The following is a 20,796-nucleotide window of genomic DNA, read 5'->3' on the forward strand; positions in this document are numbered from 1 at the left end:
ACAAAATTTGCTTTCCAGAAAGACTATCAACTGTCATAAATGTAATTTGGCAAATTCATGTCTAGCAATGATCATATCAGGTTAATATCTATCCTGCAGAACTAGAACCACCATTTTCCTGGTTATCAGCATGCTATCTAGTGTTTTTGAAATGCAACTATCACAAATATATTTTGAGACAGTTGCATTTTGTCTTGATATATCTTTAGCAAGCTGACTGATGGAATATTGCATATTACCTCATACAAGAAGACATGCATTGCATCATCTACTAGGTTGTGTAATGACTTTTATTTTCCTTGTATTTATATAATGTTTTAAAATTATTCTATTTGCAGTTTCCAAATTAATGTTAATAGACTAAACAAAATAGTAGTTTAAGCCACAATTGAGCTGACCATGGGCATTCTCAGTGTCATATCTACTTGATGCTACTTGTTGGAAAACACTTTAAAGATTATGCAATCTAAAATAGTTTAAGTGAAATGTGCTTACTTTGAAATTGAGAATTTCTGAAGTGACAAGTGTTCACTTAGAATTACAAATACTGTGTTATCCACTCATTAACTAGTGTACGTTGAACTATGTAAAATGTTAGAGAAAGAAACTTAGCTGTTTCTTCCAATGCATACATCTAAAGCAAAATTTTTTCAGGGACCCCAATTTACTATTTTGTTACATGAACCACCACCCTACCCCAAAATCTTATAGGCCCTGGTTGAGAACCACTGGTATAGATAGTAAAATTGATGATCTGCACAATTCCTACTCACTATCATTGCTTCACAAAATATGCTACTCTATTGTTCTCTCTCCTACTACATTCAGCAGATACATTTGAGCTGCAATCACAAACCTGCATGCAAGAAGTTTATGACATATACTCATTTCTCTTCAAAGTAGTGGAGAAATTCAATTCAATAATATGTCTCCAAGTGACAGAACAGGCATTTTCAAGATCAAGATTATATTTCTCTCAACCAGTCTGAGGAATGAATTAAAAAATGTACCCATTCTCCCCTTGAGTCACTCACTTTGACTGAAAGATATCTACTTTAATGAAGTGAAGACACTATTTAGAAGGTGACAGTAAATTATCTTTGGCATATGGATGTGCAACTCTCCGTAAAATCAAAGCAGATAAACTAGGACAATGTACTGAACTACTCCAGATATAATGTACACACAAGAAACATTTAGCAGGTGAAGGACAACTAAAAGATAAGCATAAATGACATATTTTTCTAAAAATAGATGCAATGATATAGATAGTCATGAGAGATATTTCAGATTTGTTGTATTTTTAATCTTGTAAACAAACTTTGCAGTTTTCCAAAAACATCAACTTAGAACTTTTTTTATAAGTTCAGGTAGTGTTATAGTACTTATAGGCTTTGCAAATCCTCCCAGACTCATATCAATGATGCAGCTGTAACCAAATTCAACAGCTTGTGGTTAGTGGTGAGAAGGAACTAGAGTCAGTTCCAAATGCTTGTAACATAGCAAACTCCACTAAGTTTCCCCAAGCATGAAGTGATTTTAACCCTTTTGGTACCACATTTTTTTTTTTTTTGAAATATACTGCTTTTGTTTCAACTGATTTTGAAAATATTGAAGAATTTGGTAAAATAACTGTCTTTATTAAGCTGGTATTTGGAACATAAATTAACAGGAAATTTTGATGGAAGGTTTTAATTTATATCACTTTAACCCTTTAGCATTCAGATTATTCTGGCAAATGTAATGCTTATTTATTCAAATTGGTTTGAATTAACCACTCATTATCTCATTGCTTCTAGATTTCAATGATGTGAAAGTATATTTTTAAAATGACATAGTATGGTAGGTGTGAGCAGCCAAATTTGGTCAGTTTGAACATAAAACATGTAGAATATTTGGACCTGACAAGGCCAGTTTAAATGCTAGAAGGTAAAAGCAGGGTATTTGTATCATAGAACTAGAAGATTTTAGGCAAGTTCATATCAAAAAGTTAAACTGTACAACATGTTAGAGGTACTGACACATTCCAAAAGATTCCCTTTTGGTAACTTTTGGAATATCTGGAATATCTGGATCATTGTATAAGTGGCTAAGAGCTTACTTTATAATGTACTGAAAGGTCAATTCATCTAAATACCAGATATAATGTTTTAGATGTTTAGTTTTCTTGACAATGTTGAGTTACTGTGATTTTAAACTGAAATAGTCGTTAGATGTGTCTACTGTTATGCAACATCACAGAGCAGATGGCCAAATAGTTTTGTAAGTTATAGTAAAGAACCAGCTGACAATACTGTTTATTGCTCATCTCTTAAAATTAGATTCATTGGTTGAAAGATACCTTATATCATCATCATCATTTAACATCCACTTTTCCATGCTTGCATAAGTCAAACAGAATTTGTTAAAGCAGATATTCTATGGCTAGATACCCTTCCTGTCACAGCCAGACATGCTTTTCATAGAAGACTGAAAATGAACAACATCACTGGTGCATGTTTACAACCATGATGTCATGGCAAGGATACATGCCAACACACACAGAGACTTCGTTAAGTTTCTTTTTACCAAATCTATTCACAAAGCTTTAGTCAGCCTAGGGCTACAATAGAAGACACTTGCTCAAGTACTGTGCAATGAGACTGAACCCAAGACTATATGATTGAGAATCAAGCTTCTTAACCACACAGCCATGTCTGAACCTCCACGAAGCTACATCCATTTGATAATTATATTATCTTTAAAAGTTTGTAATTACAATGCAAAGCAGAAGTACAAGAATAAGAAAGTTAGAGACATTAAGTTGATGGACCAAGTTATGGAAGTTACTGAAAAAGTCATAGCACAACTGATAAAGAAAAGAATTAACCTGGATGAGACACTGTTTGGGTTTGTGTCAGGAGGAAGGATTACTGATGCCCTTGCCCAAGAAAGACAAAGCTAAGAGTAAGCTGCCATACCTATCATTTGTTGACATAGAAAAGGCCTTGAGAAGGTTTTCCCACTGTAATCTGATAACTTCCAAGATAACTAGGGACCACTGAAAGATCTGTAAGGGCCACAGAAGCACTGTACAGATATACAGTCATCAAAATGAGAGTTAGTAATGAATAGAGCAATAAATTTAGCATGCAGGTAAGAGTGCACCAGGGTTCACTTTTCAGATTCTATTTATCATAGTTCTTCAGAAAAAGTATACATGATGATGATAGTGAGGAGCAAATTTTGTGGCACTTGAATATAAATTGTGATGCTACATAGTGACAACATGTGAACCTTGAATGTAGAAGATTTGCAGTGACTAAAAAGAAAAGTACTCCATTGGATGTGTAATGATATGCATGAATGGCAAAGCATAAATGAGCCAAGTGAAAAGCTGGATGTAAAAGAAATCTAACTGTATGCAAGAGAGACAACTGGCACATGGGAGATGTTAGCAATATAAAGTAATGTTGAGCAATTGAAGTGGCTGGAATCTATAGAAGAGTGAGACGAAGTAATGGAGGCTGATCTCAAGAAGCTGAACCTTATGAAGGAGATGATTAACTGTGATGATTGGTGATGCAATACTGGAAAAGGCTTGCTCTGTGGTGCAAGCATGGCAAAACAAATGTTAAAATAATAGTTACAGTGATGGAGGTTTGGATACCTATCTATATTGGGTCTCCCACCCATCTTATTCCTATTAAATTTCTATCAACTGCCCTCTTACCCTCAATCCCAATTAAGCATGCCACCTATGATATTTGATTAGTTTGATCAATGATGCTTGAATAACAAAGAGCCAGCATGAGATTACTCCACATGTACACTTATCTTCATTCCTTCACTATTTGCTATTGTTTTCATCCTCTCTGGTTCACGTGACCTTTCTCGACATCTATCATTCTCACCATCACCCATCATGAGCTCTTTTACTGTGGCCCATCTTTATTTATATCTCATCATGCATCAGGTTTCTTATACAATCTCCTTACAACAATCAATAAGTAGCTATCACTAATGCTTCCATTACACCCTGCCTACCATTCTATCACGTTCTTTTCTTCTACCCTCTTATTCATACTATCAGTCATGTTTGCTTTGAGAAAAAAAAAAAACAGGACAATGTAAAGTACAGAGATAAAGGCAACTTTAGTATTAGTGCCCTGAGAAAATGCACCCAGTCCACCCTGGAAAGTGGTTGGTGAGGGTAGGGTAGAGAGATCTTTAATTTTGCTAAATATATGACAACCTCTTTAGAGCCGATACTATAAAATGTACCCAGTGTACTCCACTGAGTGATGGGTATCGGATGGGTATCCAGCCATAAAAACCATGCCAAAAATCTAATGCATATGTTAGACAAGGTCCTCCAGGTAGGAGGATACAGATTCTGAATAAGATTTGACTCAAATCATGACGACCTGGCCAACCCATACCAGCATAGAAAAGTGGACATAAAATGATGATTATGATGATACTATACTCATTCTAAGTTTTTAGAATTTACAATTGAGGCAGTTGATATCCCTCACCTGAAATGTCATCACTTTCCTTCACTGGAAAAAAAAACCCCTAACCATACAAAGTCTATCAGGGTGAGAGAACCAGAATTGAAACTTCTACAAACAAGCACTTTTCTCTTGATGGTTTACATTTGTTTCTTTGTCTGCATGTACAGGCAAAAGCCACAGTATTGTTATACTATCATTTCAAAACATTATGTGGAGTATATCTGTACCATTTAGTTTCAATGTCAGATATCAAACATTGGTGGTTTCCAATCTGTCTACTTCTTTATTGCTTTTATGGACACAAATATTATTTAGAATGCACATCATGAAACCACATACTCAATTATTTTTCTGGTGCCCACATGGTCCAATCCTTTGAATTTTTTTAAAATATATCATTTTTATGCAATTTTTCTTATGGTCAGGCACTAATCTTACTGCTATCAGGTTTTCAGCTACAGCTTTTTTAACCTGAGCCTTAGAACCAACGGTGTGAGACTTAATAATGATGTGATGGCTATTTCTACTTAAAATGAATTAACAATTCAAAGGTGTTCCAATACTACCTCCTTATTGCTGTTTTTTTTTTATAATTTGCAATTTTTGATTCTTTCTTTTATGCCAACCTTCTTAAAAAACAAAATTATTTGCATTTTTCTATTCTTTCCACATCATCATTCTCTATTTAGAGTTACTGTACACCTAATTGGGTAAGAGGACCACATCCCTTTCATAAATTAAATTTTAGTTAAGGTTTATATGGTTGGATGCGCTTCCTAATGCCATCTGAGTCTACAGGGTGCATTGGTACCAACACTAAAGAGTTGTCATAGTTAAGGGGTCCTCTCAACCCTACATTGTCTCCACTCATATGCCAACCACTTTACAGTTACCACGTGTCCATAAGGTAGGAGTCCTCACAACTCTTCAGAGAAAGAAAATGAATTTGGATGAGTGGATAAAAGAAGATAATGTATGATAGAAGTAAAGTGATTGGGATGAAAAGGTGGTGGAATAAGGAGTAATAAAAGAGATAGAATTGACATGGCATAATGGAAGATAGTGATGTAGCTACATGTTTGCAGGTGAGGTTGAAACTCACTCACTCACAGATAGTAAGGGATTAGTGATAAGAAGAGAGAATGAATGACAGATGTCAATATACTGGACTAGGTGGGGCAAAGTGCATAAGGAGTGGTGCCCAGCAGCACAGAAAGATGATGTTAGGCTGTACCAGATATATGTAGATCTGATTCAATCCTTCACAAACATTCCTTTTTGGAAGAGAAGTAGCAGAATAGTGATGGTAGTAGGTATTGAAGGGACAGGTTTAACACCATATTTCATCACAAAGGCAGCATGATGCAGTGATTAAGAAAGATCAGTCTACTGCCACTCCTAGTCAATCAGAGAATAGAAGAAAGTGAATGGAGAGAGAGAGAGAGGTCGTGCGAGAGATGAGAGTATCAAAGAAGAAGGATAGCAGATGGAGACTGAATAGAGACATACTGGGCAAGAGAGCCAAATCTAGATATACTTCATCATTCTTAGATGGATAGGAGGATTTTCTCCAACACCTCACATTACCAATCATTAGTTCTGTCATCTTTAAGAGGTTCAGTATCTTGACATCATCAGCCCTCATTACTTCATTCTAGATCATCCTACGTCTCTTTCTTCCGGAGGTTCCAACCACTTCTTAAAACAGCTTCCATATATGTCACATGCCCATACAAGTGTCTTCCATCTTGCACATTATATCTTATTTCCCTTTTCTCTTAGTTTGTGATGTCATTCATAAACACTAACGCAGCATATCCAGTGGATCATGTTCACTTCATTTCTTTCAAGCCTTCAAGATCCACATCTCACTGTCATTTATACATGGGCAGCATAAAATCTGCCCTTTACTATAACACACACATCCTTTGTTACAAGTAGAGTTAACAGTCCCTTGAATATTTCCATCCCCTTCTTACTCTTGTTCCTATGTTTTCAGAATACACACTATTAGCTTATCCAGCAAGCTTTATTAAGCTATCAACAACTACTAGAGGGCTTCCCTCTTACTGAAAGGTAACCATTTTACATGTGCTCTTAGCACATGTTGCTCCTATATATCTACTGCATACAAAGTCTACCTTCTCCAATAACCTACTTGTAATCACACTACACTATTGTACATCTATAGTTTACACTAGGTACACATCATATAAAATTTCCATCTACTCTTCTGCATATCATGCATGGCTATTTCCTCGATGTTGCATGGTCCCGTCTTCTTTCTTACTTATTAAAACTTTAGTCTTTACTAAGTTTATTTTGAGGCCACTTGATTCTAGATTTCATTTCCATATCTTGAATATCTCCTACAAATTGTAGGTCAATTGTAAGAACTAGGTCATAAATTCCAGATATCTAGCCTTAAACTCCTATTAACCCTTTCGTTACTATATTTCTGACCAAAATACACCCCTTATGTGTTTCAATTAATTTCTAACAATCATAAATTTAGTCTGGTTTCATTAAACAACTATAACTTTTTTATTTTATCAATATATTAACGTGAATTTTGGAAGATAATTTAATGAAATGTTCTCAACCAATTCTATACTATAATTTTTGTCACAAAGTGACTCTAATTGCAGGTAGATACAGGTAAATTCAACAAAATATAAAATTATTAAAATTTTGTTCAAACATCGCTGTAGAAAATGGGTTATTAGCTAATATTCAATTGGGTATACAACAAAATTTTACGATAGAATTTGTTATTCTGGGTAACTTTCTGATACCCATATATAAGCCTTTTCTATGGCTTGTGTGGTGGCATATGTTATGAATCAGAGTGTGTAGAGTTTTCATGCTTGAAAACTCATGCTAGTATCTCAAAGAAAGTTTAATATTAAAATTTTGTAATCATTCAGTAGAAAAAAAAAAACAATATTCTTTTGCCCATTATCTGGGAATTATGTACATTGCTTTCATTTTCTTACCCTCTGAATTGTACTAAACATCAAGGACATTAAATCTGCATGGCTGCAGTACATTTATCCTCATGATTACACACACTTTTTTTTCTTTAAACCCTAACTCATCCTCCATGGCAGAAGTATTAAGACTGCATCCCCTGGTGAAGAGGATCCATCTGCAAAAGTCCTGTGCCAGTGCTATGTAAAAAGCACTCAAGCTGGTACTATATAAGAGCACTCATGCTAGTGACATGTTAAAAGCACTCAGCACAAACTGTAAAGTGGTTAGCATTAGGAAGGGCACCCAACTATAGAAACCAAACCAAATCAGACTGGAACTTGGTGCAGCTTCCCAGCTCTGGTCAAACAGTTCAACCCATGCCAGTATGGAAAACAGATATTAAAGGATGAGGGTGATGATTGTCATTTGTGGTGTAGCTAGTTTGATAATTCATTTGTTCATCTCCACACAACAATGTAAACAAATAATAGGCATTAGGACAGGAAGATTAGCTAAGTTTGTTCTGTATATGTTACAACTTATGTAAGAAGCATTGCTTTGCCATGAAATAATCAGTCCATGTTTTACTAGTTCTTTTCCTAACTTTATTGGATTTTTATTACAACTTTTAGCAACTTTAATTGCTAAACCACAAGTCGTATGGTGACTGTTAGCTTATTGAAATTTCTTTTGATTTCAATATAGGACAAAGTGTGTAACTTACCACATTAATAAACTCACTTTAATGTACACTGTCCACCTTTTGTCACCTATGCTAGCTGCATAAATGTTTGAAACTTACTAACTTCTTACGCTTGGCCTTCTGGATTGTATTTATCTATTACTATTATAAAATCATCATCGTTATCATCATATAACCATTTTCCATGCTTGTATGAGTTGGCCAGTTTGACAGGAGCTGGCAAGGCCAGGAGCCACACCAGCTTCCATAGTCTGTTTTGGCTTGCTTCTACTTCCTAATGCCAACCACATTATAATGTACTAGGTTCTTTTTACATGGTACCATCACCAGTGCTTATGCTTTTATCATCATCATCATCATCGTTTAACGTCCGTTCTCCATGCTAGCATGGGTTGGACGGTTCGACCGGGGATCTGGGAAGCCAGAAGGCTGCACCAGGCTCCAGTCTTATCTGGCAATGTTTCTACAGCTGGATGCCCTTCCTAACGCCAACCACTCCGTGAGTGTAGTGGGTGCTTTTTACGTGCCACCCACACAGGTGCCAGGCAAGGCTGGCAACAGACACGGTCGGATTGGTGCAATTTATGTGCCACCAGCACGGAAGCCAGTCGAGGCGGCGCTGGCATCGGCCACGATTTGGATAGTGCTTTTTACGTACCACCAGTCCAGGGGTCCTGGCATCTGCCGGGTGCCAGTCATAGGATTGGTTCAATTTCGATTTCACTTGCCCCAATATGTCTTCGCAAGCAAAGGGGGTTGGCATGGGTGCCTGTCGTCAGATGAGGTTCAATATCGACTTCGCTTGCCTCAACAGGTCTTTGTGTCCAAGGGAGGAAAGGCATGCATAAGTGGGCTGGGCTCACTTGTCCTGCCTGGTCTTATCACGTACAGCATATTTCCAAAGGTCTCGGTTGCTGGTCATTTCCTCAGTGAGGCCTAAAGTTCAAAGGTTGTGCTTCACCACCTCGTCCCAGGTTTTCCTGGGTCTACCTCTTCCACGGGTTCCCCCAACTGCTAGGGATTGGCACTTTTTCACACACCTATCTTCATCCATTCTCGCCACATGACCATACCAGCGCAATCATCTTTCTTGCACACCACAACTGATGCTTCTTAGGTACATTTCTCTCAAGGTACTAACGCTCTGTCGAGTATGTACACTGACATTACACATCCATCGGAGCATACTGGCTTCATTCCTCGCGAGCTTACGCATGTCCTCAGCAGTCACGGCCCATGTTTCACTGCCATGTAGCATGGCTGTTCGTACGCATGCATCATACAGTCTGCCTTTTACTCTGAGCAAGAGGCCTTTAGTCACCAGCAGAGGCAAGAGCTCCCTAAACTTTGCCCAGGCTATTCTTATTCTAGCAGTTACACTTTCAACGCACCCATCCCCACTACTGACTTGGTCACCTAGATAACAGAAGCTATCAACTACTTCTAGTTTTTTCCCCTGGAAAGTGACGGAAGTTGTTTTCTGCAGATTTTCGGAGGTTAATGCTCCCAAGCATCTGCCACATACAAAAACTATCTTCCCAGTTAGCCTACCTTTGACATTGCTGCACCTCTTATGTGTCCATAGCTTACACTGGGTACATCTTATAGAGTTTCTACCTACACCTTTTCTACAGATCGAGCAGGGCCATCTTCCTGAAGACATTTGTGGATTGTCTACCTTCCTACTTATTAGTACTTTGGTTTTAGTTGGGTTGACTCTAAGGCCCCTCGATTCTAAACCCTCCTTCCACACCTGGAACTTCTCCAGTTCTGATAGTGACTCAGCAATTAGAGCAAGGTCGTCAGCATAGAGGAGCTCCCAGGGGCAACCTGTCTTGAATTCCTCCGTAATTGCCTGGAGGACTATGATAAATAGGAGAGGGCTGAGTACTGAACCCTGGTGGACCCCAACCTCTACTTTGAATTCTTCTGTGTACATGTTGCCAACCCTAACCTTACTTACGGCATCTCTGTACATGGCTTGCACAGCCCTCACCAGCCATTCATCTATCCCTAGTTTCCTCATTGACCACCAGATAAGGGATCGGGGGACCCTGTCAAAGGCTTTCTCCATGTCAACGAAAGCCAGGTACAGGGGCTTATCTTTGGCTAGGTATTTCTCCTGCAGCTGCCTTACCAGGAATATAGCATCAGTGGTACTTTTCCCTGGCACGAACCCAAACTGCATCTCATCTAAACTAACTCTCTCTCTAATTAGTTGGGCTATGACCCTCTCCGTAACCTTCATTACCTGATCCAACAGCTTGATACCTCTGTAATTATTTGTATCTAAAGCGTCACCTTTACCTTTGTAGCAGTTGACTAGTATGCTGCTACACCAGTCATTGGGTATGACTCCTTCGTGTATCACCTGGTTGACTATACGGGTGACTAGGTTATAGCCAACACTGCCAGATATTTTGAGCATCTCTGCAGTAATTCCTGATGGGCCTGGGGCTTTCCCTGTCTTCATGCTTCTAATTGCTTTAACTACCAAAGAATTTTCAACTCGGATGGCTGGTCCCTCTGTTGGGTTGACATTCGGCAGACTCTTTATCCCATCCATTTTCTTTATTCAGCAACCTTTCATAGTGGCATCTCCAAACCTCTCTCTTTGCATCCTCATTTAGCGCAAGTGAACCATCATCCATGCGAACACACTTCTCTCCTACCATATCACGATTCTCTCTCACACACTGTCTTGCAACACGAAATACCTCAAGTCTTTCATCCTCATGGCTCAGAACATTGGCAAATTTTTTCTTATCCACTTAGTAGCAGTATTACAGAATGTGTGAATTCTATTCCAATGTGGGATTCACCTAAGCTTCTATATGGTCAATAACTGATTTTTTTTTTTTGTATTATTATTTAAGGAAATCTAGAATGTGTGAATGAAGGTGGCTCCAATGGTTTAGATGTACTAGTAGTCTAGCAAATGACATATTTGCACTTCTCAGAGTAATAAATAACAAAGGTGAAGAAAAACAAATATTAGTTCTCTACGCTAATGCATCACTCTTTAACAAGATCTTATGTCTATAGCTAACAGCTAGGTGCACTCATGGAGGGCCATTAGAGACAATGAAGGTACTAAAGAAGTAGTAATGCAGTAAGCAAATTTAAGCAAAGACATGACAAATGTCACACATTCAGAGTAGTCAAGACCATTGTTGAATGTCAAAACACTACATTGGAGAGAGCTCACTGATCAGTGAAGGTTTGCATACCAAGAGGAGAGAGGCAGTTTTTTTCATGGTTAAGTTAGAATGTGCATACATGACAGTGTACCATCCTTAACACCTACTTGAAGTATTCCTTGGTTCTTAAAAGGAAACCCAATTTTGTTTAGTAGTCTTCATTGATCAGCCTGAATAGTCACCATAAAAAGTGTAGCAACTGCTACAATACATTTTTAATAACTAAAAACCAATATTTAAATGTAATAAAGGAATGGATAAAGTTTTAAAGTAACGGTCTTATTGAAATCTATTGCAAGCATTTCATTGGGTTTTAAAGTTGCCATTTCTTTTTTTGATGGCATCTAACGCAGAAGATTTATCTGTCACCGTTATTAAAATAATACTAAGCAAGACTGTATTTTTGAAACTAATATTTTCTGGTTAACAGGATACTGACTCATGGATATTCAATCAAATGGCAATATTCACGTTAAGATTCTTTTAAAATTATCATTGCACACAATAACAAAAATTAAATTACCTTCCAGGTTTCCTGATTAGAATAATAATATTTCTGATAAGCTGATAGAGCTGAAATAAAACAAAATATTCAATCATTTCTTATTGAGTAAAATATATATATATAAAAAACTTTAAGTCTTACTCTTACACAGAATAAAGTACTGAAGCACATTTGGTTTAGTTGTTAGAGCACTACATTACCAGCTTAGTTACTCATATCCCACCACCAGAGCTGAATCAGACCAGTCCATCTAGATTCACATAAGTACTGCTTGCAGGGCCAATGAGAGGTGGAGTAAACCAGTACATCAGTATGAAGCCCAAAGAATTTCTGATAGTGAGAATGAAATCTCATTCTCTTCCAAGAGCAAAATCACCTTGTTCTACTTTGCAAATTTCTTCTTCTAGACCCTGACCTTGACTGATCAACACCACTGCCACTACAAGACTGACTTGCCTAAAACACACTTCTTGTACAGAAAAATTCTGTGATGCTTGTTATTTGATAGTTATGAAATGTACAATCAGTTATAAGCTGTTAAGTGCATTACTCATCTTTATTTTACATTGATACACTTATATCACTAACAAAAAGCATCAATTCCGTTTTAATTGATAGGTTGAAAGATTTCAGTATACCTGAGTATACAAAAAGTTTAAAAATAACAAGCATATAAGAAATTTATGAGCTGAAAAAGTAGACAACCAGCCCCAAAACCCAAGAGTTAGAATATGGCTAAGAAAAATCAAGCCAAACCTTGAAATGTCTATCTAGCTTAATGAATTGTAAAAGTATATTTGCTCCAACAGTCCATACATACATAAACAAAAAATTCAGAATCAACCCATGCTAACAAGAAGAAATTATATAAAATTCAAATATTTGCAGTTTTTAATGCTAAATGAACTTATAAATAATCATAGATTTTTTTTTACCCTTTTAAATTGATAATTACAATACCTTACAAAATTTTTAATCAACATTCATTAAGTTAGAAAACTCTTTCAATAACTTATAAGATTAGTAATAGATCAAATGGTTCTGAAAATCGAAACATGCATCTATTCTTGAGAATGGTACTTTTACCAAAAACTTTTCTGGAAGGATATTGTCCAGTTAAGTAAACTTCAATAAACCAAGATACGTTTTCTCAAAGTATTTAAAATATTGCAAAATAGAGCAAAAAATGTTATTCAAGGAATTTTATGAAAATATGACTTACCTTTACTATATTGTTCAAGAAGTAAATGTACATGACCCAATTCACGGTAAATATTAGCAATAGCGGGATCCTTGCCTTTTGATGAATCTTTCGTAAGCAGAATTGCATGTTCTTGGATTTTCTGTTGATAATATATAATACCCTGAAATAGGAAATGTTTTACTTTATTTTATAACAGAATTTCAAGTGGCTTTAAATATATATATGGCAACTAAATCAATACAAAGAATGTTTAAGTATAGATTATCAGAAAAAAATAAGTTAAACTATAGATTGAGCTGACGTATGATCATAGGGTCTAGCCATGACCATCCCATCTATTTTCAGGCAATCTAAACAGGACTAACTACATTATCCAATGCTTCCTCCAATTTTAAGATGATATAGTGCAATATCAAGGGAAACTTAGCTATTATTGCTAAACAAGTCGATCGACCATTCAATAACGTTTCGATCTTAAATCTAAACTCAGTCGTAAACACCGTGGTAAATATGAAAAATCATCATTGGAGGAGTTTCAAGATTTACTCAGTGTGGTCCTGCTTCTTGTTAATGACCCTCGCTTATTTATCCCTATTCATTTAACTACCATATATTCTCACTAAATGCTCAGAGGGCCATTATTTCGACAATATTTCTTTTGAGTTTTATTCGAAATTGTTGCTGGATTTACGCTCAATAACAAATGAAATGTCAAAAATAAAGGAAATTATAATATTTAATAATGCAGTTTCAGAAATCCCCAACCTTGTTCAAACGTTATGATACTAATTATTTTAGCCAACGTGTCTCAAAAATTCGGTTAGTATAAGGTTAAGATATCTGAGTTCTGCTAACACAGAAAGGACCTTATTTGCGCCTATCTTACAACGAAGATTACATAACATACTATTCAACAATTCCGAAATGAATAAATTCAAACGAAAGAAAAGACCCCCACCACGCATGCCTTTATTTTCAACAATATATAAACAAGAACTTCCTTTTTCATTGTTGTACAAATTCTGAAATTAAAAACTTTTTATATCTAGTTTTTCAAAAGATGGGCCTCTGGGCCTCTGTATTTTTCGGTTTACATGTAAAAACAGGAATTTCAAACAATAACTGTGACAAGAAGATTGCTCCAATATTTTAAATTAGTGCTTAGAACAGTTAATATTATTACCAATAAAAATGTTCAATCATGCTCTTCACCAACATACGAATTCGATAACAGGTGACGTAAAAGAAAAAAAAAAAAAGAAAAATCCTACGCGAATATCCTCAAGTTTGTTCCTTAACCATTTCCAATATTCCGTCACACTTTGTCACCTGCTTATTAGTTAGGATTATTCATCATCAATTCCAAGATTGATCATTTCCACCGATAATAAATGCAATAAGTTATTTAACAGATATATTTAAATACTGGAGACATGAAAATTTTAAATAACTGAGGATTTTTTTTTTAAAGAAAAAAGTGGGGGCACAAAAGGTTTTTCTATCTGATTTCGGTCTAGAACCTGTCAACAGTGACTGCAGTTTTTAAAAAAATATCGATAATATACTGCATCCTTTGTTAATTTAGTGTTAAGCTTCAATTTAAACGGGTTTAAACTACGTAAGGAATCACTTAAAATATAAGTTTGTATAATATAATTAAAATATTTCTCATTTAAATTGAAATTAATAAGCAATACAAAAAGCTTGACAAAAACAATTTCAACTGGTGTGACAACTCTGTAATAATAATTTAGAAATATGACCACTTTTAATTTGCTGAGTTTATTCGCACTTAAATTTCGAAAAATTAACGATACTCTTTTTGAACATAATATAGTGCAAGCATACTACGAATTTAAACATTGAAGAATCTTAATTAAATCTGAATATAAACCCCAAAGTTTCGCTTCGCGTGTAATTTATTCAGTTAGAGACAAAGATAACCAGAAAGGAGGGAAACTAAAGACAGTACAACTTTTTTTTAAATAAGGCGCAATTAAATTCTCGACCATTTGTGTAGGCGGGGGTGGGTGGATAGTTTAAACAAATATGATCAAGAAAATAGAAATTTGTGACCAAAAATGCTAACCTTTGTGTTTACAGTGTGACAATAGCAGGCAATCGAACGAATTCAGCTTTAAAGAGAAATTTGCTAGTGAGACAACTGAGTAGGGTTGAAATTTAAGAGACAGATGGAGACTGAAAGATGAAATATATGAAGATTTCAAAACGATGTGTTTACGTTTTTGCTATTTTAGAATGGCGCCTCCCTGTCAACAAATAATAAATGCTCCCTAACACTCTAGCATGGCATTTCGCCAGTAAGAAAACTTACAAGATCGGAAAAGTAATCGTTATAATTGCCGCCTATAGTTTTATTCACTGACGGTCTTGTTTAGTGTATCGCCACAAACATGTTGGACCTTTCCGAAAGAAGATTGGAACTTATCATATTCCATAAGGTGAAATTTTTAAAAATGTAAGACGTAGAAAGCATCCCAGCACCTAGAATAACTGCACAACCTACCTTCTCAAGAAGACGTCTCTTCGGTTGGTCACCGTCATCCAGCTGAATGAATCCAAACAGGCAACTGAAAAAATAAAATAAAACACCTTGCTCTTTATCTGAACCGTTAAACTTATAAGAGGAAGCGTCAAAAGCAGGTGACAGAGAGAGTCATTCAAAACGTGAAGGTATCCAGAGCAAGGTAGATATCGTGGGCCGAACCACATGACACACAGAGCATACTGACCTAAGAGACGCAGAAAAGGACAGATAGACTGATAAACCTTATTGCGTGTTTGAGTAAATAGCATCATTACATGAAAACCTCAACAGAAAAATATCACAAAGTTGATAATAATAACAAACCTATCAATTTCTAAAAGGTTTTGACGCTCTTCCGCCGTCAAAACCTGGTCAGCCGTGCTTTCGGTGAGCGTTTCTGTCCCCATGTTTCATTAAATACAAAGTAGAAACCCCAAGATAGAAGACTTTAAAAAAAAAAAAAACAGGATGTAATCACTGAGCTACTGCTAGTTTAACCTCGACCTCTCACCCTTTAGTAACAACCAATCGTACGCTTTGCTTCAAATACAGTTAAAATCGAGCTTGGCATTTGTTAACGGAACACCGAGTGTCGTTGTAAATACTGCGCTACATCAACGCGCAACACAACTGTTTGATATTGTCAAATTTATTTTTTAATAATAATAATAAAAAAAAGTAGTTTTTAATAAAATTAATTATGCACTTTTTAAAAAATTGTATTAAATTATTTATAATAAAACGTAATCATTCATTATTTAATGCTAATTGTCATTGTCACGTATGAGTTGATTCTAGTTAAGATGACTAATTGCATTATCAATAACGTGATTGTTAACGGATGTAATTCCAATCGCACAAATAAACCTTGGTGGGCTTCGTAGTTTGATAATAATGTCGATTTCTTCTATCATATGTTAAACACGCTAAATATAAATGTATGGGAAAATACTGACATTTATCTGCATCTGACTACCAGCTACCATTAATTCTTCAACTCAACTTTTTGCGCAAAAGATTCTCTGCGCAATAAAATAATCATATTACTAAACATTCAACATTTTGTTTGACATACCCAACGTTTCTGATACCAATCCTAATTCATTTATGTATGTTAATCACTCATACTAATGTGAATGATGCCATCTCTGGTTTCTATCCTCCTCAACCTTCCACATAAAGATGTCATCTGAAAGGAATCTAGAAACTTTTCATTAAAATTAGACTACTTCTTCAAAAAGAAACCTCGTTTGACCCCCCACTTCCATATCCTTAGCTTACTTTAAAAACTTCATACAATCTTTCTCACATAAAGTTGCAACTCTTTAGAAACAACGTTCTCGTCAACTAGCAGAAGTCTTATCACAACATTGACATTGACCTCACCATCCTAGGGATAGGTGCTGGCTCTCCTCCTCGTACTAAATATCTTATTTTTATTTTAGTCTTCATATAGTTCACTTTTTTTTTTTTTAGTGATAGATGGGATAGTGTTGATGTTTATAGAGATACAGCTACCAAACATATCCACTTGGTCTCTTAGGCAAGCTACTATATTTATTCATGTAAAATTCAACTAGATCTCTTTTATTACAAAATTAAAATCAATGAAGTCATCTGGTAAGCTTACGAATATCATAAATGCTCTTACAGTTAATTGTTACTGTACATCTAGTATAACAAAAATTGTCTGTCAATCTATTATATATTTTGAAAGAATGTGTACATCATATTGAGTTCCTGCTTTATCCCAACAAATTAAGAAAGTTGCTTTTCAGATAACATCAACATGGGTCAACTACCTTTTCATTGCATTTGTGATGGGGATTAACAAATGAGTATCTACAGCTCAATGCAGAACAGATACTTCTAGGAGCTTCATCTATAAAGCACCAATTTTTTTAGTTTTCACACTTCGCAAATATACATTGACAGAAGATATACACACATATGCATACATGCAAACTGACGTGCATTCTCCAAATTCAATCTATTAGTAGCACAGTGAAGATTTGTAAGACATCCCATAAATTCTCCATCTGAGATTCTAATGTGAATAGATGCACACACTTAGATGTATGCATTGACAGTTTAACCAACACACCAACTCAAACACATATTTAGAAATAGTGGGAACATTCTTAACCCAAAAAGTCTTGTCACTTTGTTAGCAACTGGCTTGAACTCTCTCAAGAACTTAAATAAAGCTCAAAGAAAAATCATACATACATACTGACAGACAGACAGGATGAATGTCTAATGACGTAAATGGAATAGGTATGTCTTATAAGTGGTCAGTTTGGTTTACCACCAAAACTCTGGCTTGAACTGCAACTGAAAAGAAGTTGTTAAGGTGGCCTATCAAAGATGGATATATCATCATAGAGTGGATATACACACACACACATGGGCCCTGGCAATTTTCCTTCTCTTTCTCTGGACTTTCCTTTTTCTCCTTTCCGACGAAGAGCTATGCTCGAAACATAAAAAGCTCTCTCATTTCACTGAGCATCAAGCTAATATAATTCTTGTGCATGTCCTCACACCCATTTTTCTTTCGTTTTTTATTTGTTCTTTGAATTGTCTGTTCATTGAATTGACTACACACACACACACACATATATATATATTAGAAATAGAGAATAAACAAGCAAAACATGTGGTATCACTTTAGAGCATCTAATTTATAATTTAAACATAGTACACCATAGTTATAGTAAATAGGTAAAGTCTCTTACATCTGTTTCTAGAATAGCATGTGGAGCATATACTACTGAGCAAGGATTTCCATGAAAGCAAATTATTCTGTCATTGGAGAGAGAGAAATAAGTAAAGAATATCCTTAATCAACATTATTAGTAGTTACGAGTTCCTTGAAAAACTAAGGAGTGTCCAAAATAGAAAGATAATAGTGGTTAGTAGTTCCACGACCAAAGAATCAATGAAATCTTTAGTAAAAGATAATATCTGTTGGCAGTTCCATTGTTGAAGTATCAAGGAAAATCTACCTCATTTTCCCTTCAAAGACAGAACTAGTAACTTCTACTACCTGTTACTTTGGATTTTCTTTGATACTTCAACAACGGAACTGCTAACTGATATTATCTTTTACTAAGGATTTCATTAATTCTTCAGTCATGGAACTACCAACCACTATTATCTTTCTTCAGACATGCCATAGTTTTTCAATGAACAGGTAACTACTAATATCCTTGATGAAGGATATTCTTTATTTCTCTCTCTCTCTCTCTCTCTCTCTCTCTCTCTCTCTCCCTCCCTCCCCCTGATGCTTAGCTATTCTAGAAACAGCTGTAAGAGCCTTTACCTATTTACTATAATTACTCTGCACTAAATTTAAATTATAGACACATACATACATTCATCATACATACATACATACATATATATACATACATACATACATACATACATACATGCATACATACATACATATGTACGTTATATTTTGTAAGTCATTTCATCACATTTGCCCAATGACCTTCTTGATGGGTTTAAATTCTCCATATGATTTCTTTTGGTTGTTGTACTATTATATCCCATCTCTGTAGTGTTACTGTTGGTTCCATTTTACTTATACATTTTCATGTTTTCTTGTCATGTGTACATGGTAGTAGTTGAGTTTAGTTTGTTTTAATTTCATTACATCTTTATTCTTGTATTACTGTGTGGGGGGGAGAGTGTTATTCCATTCATTCTTTCTCTTGAGCACATGTGATGGGTTCGTGAGTTAGAATATGCTTTCTGTGTTTGTACAGCCTCTTTGTCTATTATAATGTTGCACCTTTTTGATGACTGGGAAGAATTTTTCCTTCAAATTGTTTTATCAATCAATCCATTGTGGCTCTGTATAGCATGTTAACAGAAACTGATTATTGATTTCTTTCATTATATAACTCTTACTCAAAGGTGCCAAACTGGCAGAAGTATAAGCACGCCAGGCTAGATGCTTAGCAATATTTTCTCTGTCTTTACATTCTGAGTTTGAATTCTGCCAAGGTCAACTTTGCCTTTCATCCTTTCGGGGTTGATAAAATAAGTACCAGCTGAGTACTGGGATCAGTGTAATCAACTTACCCCTCACCTACATTGCTGGCCTTGTGCCAAAATTTGACGCCATTATATATATATATATGTGTGTGTGTGACCGCGTGCATATCATTGGTGATTTTTTTTCCTTCCGTCTTCCCTTCCTTGGAATTTTCCTTTTCCTATGTTTCTGATGAAGAGCTCTACTCGAAACATTAAATCCTCCTTTCTTTCCTTTCCTGTGTGTCCAATAACACTATACTTGTTCCACGTCCTCGCGTTGTTGTGTTTTCTCTTTGTGTTTCCATGTTTGGATTAACTATATATATACATATATATATATATATATATATATATATATATATATATATATATACACACATATATACATACACACACACACACACATATGTATGTATGTATATATATATATATATATATATATATATATAGACACATATATATATATATTAAAAATGGGGAAGGCTGGTTTATGGGGTTACCTTAGGTTTCTCGTCTATAAAGGGTTTAGCTTCATGGCATATTGTCAGATCCCAAAAACCTGTTGGCCCATGACCTCTTAAAAATGTGGAGGGTGAACTGATTCACCACTCAAAGGTCCTGTTGGCCAATGACCTCTAAAAAATATAGAGGGGGAAAATGCATCACTCCTCAAAGGTTGGGAAACCTAAGGTAATTCCATAAACTTGTCTTTCCCATTTTGAATATATACTGCTCTTCTTTCGTATTTAGAGTGTCTTCTTTCATATTTATGTTTTCTACAAATGATAGATATATATATATATATATATATATATATATATAGCCTGAAAAGAAGAGGGTTGTAAAAAAAGAACATCACAACAAGCCTCTTCTTTCAGATGCTGAATAACATCCCTCCTCCCCAAACCTCACCCCACATTCCCTTCCTAGTTTTCAGAGTTGGCACTGCCAATGTTGGTACACTGAAAGGTAGGTCTAGTGAGATTGTAGAGATGCTTGAAGGGAGACGGGTTGATGTATGCTGCATACAAAAGGTAAGATGGAGAGGAGCTTCAGCTAGGGCCCTCACAGGCAAGGCACATAGGTATAAAGTCTTCTGGCAAGGTAACATGGATAC

General features: G+C 35.6%; 1 protein-coding gene across 2 annotated transcripts in view; it reads right to left on the bottom strand.

Annotated features, from left to right (window-relative positions):
* The window catches only part of LOC115215415 (histone demethylase UTY-like), a 164,259-nt gene extending 148,121 nt beyond the window's left edge, over positions 1-16,138 (bottom strand). For both annotated transcript variants that reach the window (XM_029784586.2, XM_029784578.2), the window contains exons 1-4: positions 15,954-16,138; positions 15,609-15,672; positions 13,100-13,241; positions 11,896-11,945 (exon numbers count right to left, since the gene is read on the bottom strand). In XM_029784586.2, coding sequence (XP_029640446.1) covers positions 11,896-11,945; positions 13,100-13,241; positions 15,609-15,672; positions 15,954-16,036 — 339 coding nt within the window. In that variant the 5' untranslated portion in view covers positions 16,037-16,138. The remainder of the gene's footprint in view (positions 1-11,895; positions 11,946-13,099; positions 13,242-15,608; positions 15,673-15,953) is intronic.
* Positions 16,139-20,796: the final 4,658 nt, after the last annotated feature.

Source organism: Octopus sinensis, linkage group LG1 (genome assembly GCF_006345805.1).
Source record: "Octopus sinensis linkage group LG1, ASM634580v1, whole genome shotgun sequence".
NCBI lineage: Eukaryota > Metazoa > Mollusca > Cephalopoda > Octopoda > Octopodidae > Octopus > Octopus sinensis.